We start from the raw sequence: 3670 nt of genomic DNA, 5'->3' as shown, positions 1-3670 counted from the left end.
GAAGATCTTTCAAAATCAAAGCCAGTTTCCTCTTCCGAGCAATGTTTTTTTTATGTCTTATTATCTTGTTTAATCCTTATAAGTCTGTCATTATATCACTTTGTATTAAGCAGTCATCATTTGGAAGAGCCTAAAATTGATTGTGTGTTTTGTTTTCGGAACAAATCTCTTGTTTACCAATGGCATCGAATTAATTTGTAATTTCTTTATTATTGAATAGCATTACTATATTAAAGTCTTTGAATGCACTACTGTTACTCTAACTCGTCAGGTGTTAGCATAACCAGTTCAAAGGGAAATCTAAACAATTTAGCTACAATGTCTATATGTTACTCAACAAAACAATTGTTTTTGACGTCAATATACAATTGTGCTGTTCAATAACATAAAGAAAATGTAGCCAATAAGTAAAAACAAACTTTTATAAATACTATTAAGGCGAAATATATAAGTGAAACTTGTTCTGTGTTAATTTATTTTAACCCCTACTGGAAACGAAACTGATGATGAACTTAGTTCAAATTAAGAATATTGGAAGTACTTGACAATACTATAAATACATTTATAAAATCTGATCAAGGGGATAGACAATATTAACCAAAATGACGCGTAAATTACCAGATAAACGATACGGCTTCTAAAACATTGAATTAAATTCTTGTATGATGCGTTTTTGTGGCTCGGAGTTTTGATGTCTATTGGCCCGTACGTCCGTCCATTCCTTTGTTTGTTCGTACAAGTTTAACCTAAGATGGCGCGTTCTGTACAGCATCAATAGTGTTTATTATAAAGCTTTGATCCTTGCATGGATGTTGTCCAGGAATACTTATCAACACACCCGCATTGTCTTACCTCATTTTCACATTAATATTTGCTTACTTTTTGACCAAGACTACTTTAGACGGTCCGAATTCTCAGAACCAATCTTTTAAATTTGACATTTTGAATTTCGGACAACCAGAACCAATACTGGCTGTTTAATTAATACAAGACTAAGCAATAGAGCAAGTCATTTTCATGAAGTGAGGTATTTATTAAAGTATTTTCAGAACATTTCTTAACAAGTATTGTGTTGGTATTGTTGCGATAAAATCTGCTGCGTTATCATTGTTGTTGTTCAAAGCGTTCCCATTGTGACTGGGACCATGCCAGTCTTTGTTGTTGGTTTAAAATGTTCAGCAAATGCTTGGAAGTTCTCTCTAGGGTTTATCCCATTAGCTTTGTGATCGAAGCATAATCCGTAGATTGGAAGGGAAAAGCAGCACAAATGTTTGTAGTCTTTTATTAATGCTCCGTCCAAGGGAAATGAGATCGTGTTTGTCACTGCCACTAATATCGCCGCTGACAAAAGCAAGACTTGTATTTCTTTGGACTTGTCAAAGAAAACACACAAATAAAATGTTTATCTTGTTTTATTTTATATTTATTGAAGGAACAATCTATATGCATTGAGATCTTTAAATCTAATTAAAATATTCCAATAAAGACGTGTTTTAAAGAACTTATGAGTCATTGACAAGATTGACATTAATTTTATATACATTTGAAAGACAGCAAAAACAAAATAATAATTACTTCTTTGTCAACTTTTTTTCATAATTCTAAAGTTAAAAAATTAACAGTTTCAATGAAAACTGAATTTGCAAAATCTGATTTGTTACATTTAGAGATAAGTGAGAAAACAACAAAAACTTGATTTTGACCTATCTGATGATCGTACTTTTATTTTGACAGCATGAACATTGGTTCCAACTATCATTTAAGCCCAGTTGTTCAGTCCATGATATATCGAATATATTGTTGCAGAGATGTTATTGATTTTTTAGATCATTTTTCTCGCTATTGCCTGCTTCATTACAGACTTTCAAAATTAGTACACGTAAATCAAAGAGTATGATCATCTCATAAAAAACCAATATTTGAAAATGGATTAAACTTAAACAGAGGGACAACAGTACGCAGTATCATAATGAGTAAAAATGTGCTGCTGTATTTACCTAACTAGTTTTTCTGACTAGGTAATACATATCTCAATAAAAAATAAAACAAACAGTACTACATAGAAACAAATGTCTGTGATGGTAAATATGTAGGCATCGATGTTGGGACTGTCAATGTGATGAAATATACCAATGTCACAGCTTTAAAAATAATGTAAGAACCAGTGTCTGGGTTTTCAAAATAACATGAACATTACTGTCCGCCTGAGTCAAAAATAATGCAGGAACAATTTTCTGAAGAAACAGATGTCTTCTTCTTCTTCTTCTTCTTTGCGTTCGCGCTACACAATCATGCCAGTTTCTGCAATGAATGTTGTAGTCCGTCTTAGATCTTACAGACCTCCATACAGTTTTCTGTTGAGGGTTGTGTCTTCGGACCACTCCGCAGCTCGCTCCTGATCGTGTCTTTTGCATCTTTGAAGAACATGTTCAGCAGTTTGTTCCTCTTCTCCACATGGACAGAGTGGTGAGGGTACCAGCTTGTATTTTCTGTACAAGTGGGCATTCAGTCTGTTGTGTCCTGAGCGTAGTCGAACCATCACTACTTGTTCAGCTCTGTTAAGCAGGTGATAAGCATCTTGCTCTTGCTGGGGCCTGGTGATTGCCTTTATGATGCTGACTTTCTCTCTGTATGTAACCTGGGCATTTGGTTGCTCTGGTTTTGCTCCCTGTTTAGCTAGTTGGTCAGCCTCCTCGTTTCCTGACACTCCACAGTGGGCAGGTATCCACTGGAGTGCTATGTTGAAGTTATTGCTGAGTCTTGTCATAAGTTTAGCTAGTTTTGGGGAGGTGTTGTTTGTCAGAGCTTCAAGGACTGATCTTGCATCTGTGAGGAATACTACTGAGGTGGTATCTTCAGGTGAGTTCTCAATCATAGAGGCTGCCTTCATGAGTGCTTCTGTCTCAGCTTTGTAATTGCTGCACCTCTTTCCTGTGGCCATGAAGTGTGTTTCATTTCTGCCTGATGGATATCTGATGAGGATCCCAGCTCCTCCGTCTTCAACGGCTCTAGTAGCTGATCCGTCTGTGTATACATGTGTCCACAGATCTGATGGGAAATCCTCGTTTATCATGGCTAAGGTATGCCTTCTTTTCAGGATTTCATTTTGTGCTTCTGAATGAAACAGATGTCTAATTATTAAAGATTAAAGAACATTTGTATAGTTATTTTAATGACATGTGCATCTTCAGCCGAGTTTCACGTGAACCCCCTGATCACTGGGATATAATGTGTCCGTTTATAATCGGCACAGTATGCAGCCACGGCACATTTGCTTCTTTCCCTAGCAGGTACCTATTTACACACATGGGTGGTGAGAAGCAAGTTTGAGATTAATTGTTTTCTCAGAACAATGCAGTGCTTTGAGAGGGTTTCAAACCATCGACCTTGCGATTCCTATACCCACATCTTACCACTAGAAACATTCTTCTTCGGGGTTTTGAGTGTCATATTGACAATAATTAAACAAATGCATACTTGTTCTATTCACACATAACTGTTTATTTTAATAATAAACTTTTGCTGAAATTTGTTTAGAAAATGTTGATACACTATCTAATTTTATTTTCAGTACACACAACAAACCGTCAGCGATATTTGAACTATGAAACAAAGAAAACAAAACAAGTGATACGGTTGATAAGATGAATGCTGCCTGCAAAATCCAGCT

General features: G+C 35.7%; 1 protein-coding gene across 1 annotated transcript; it reads right to left on the bottom strand.

Annotated features, from left to right (window-relative positions):
* Window positions 1-2332: 2332 nt before the first annotated feature.
* LOC127849770 (ribonuclease H-like) lies at window positions 2333-3073 on the bottom strand. The gene has a single exon (XM_052382521.1). It carries the CDS (start codon window positions 3071-3073, stop codon window positions 2333-2335), a length of 741 nt encoding a protein of 246 aa, XP_052238481.1.
* Window positions 3074-3670: the final 597 nt, after the last annotated feature.

This window comes from Dreissena polymorpha, chromosome 11 (assembly GCF_020536995.1).
Source record: "Dreissena polymorpha isolate Duluth1 chromosome 11, UMN_Dpol_1.0, whole genome shotgun sequence".
NCBI lineage: Eukaryota > Metazoa > Mollusca > Bivalvia > Myida > Dreissenidae > Dreissena > Dreissena polymorpha.
The sequence above is the reverse complement of the archived record's forward strand: the minus strand, read 5'-3'. Positions and strand labels throughout refer to the sequence as shown.

Excerpts from the sequence above, each read along its gene's own strand:
- LOC127849770 (XM_052382521.1), bottom strand. The coding sequence starts at position 3,073 with ATGATAAACGAGGATTTCCCATCAGATCTGTGGACACATGTATACACA.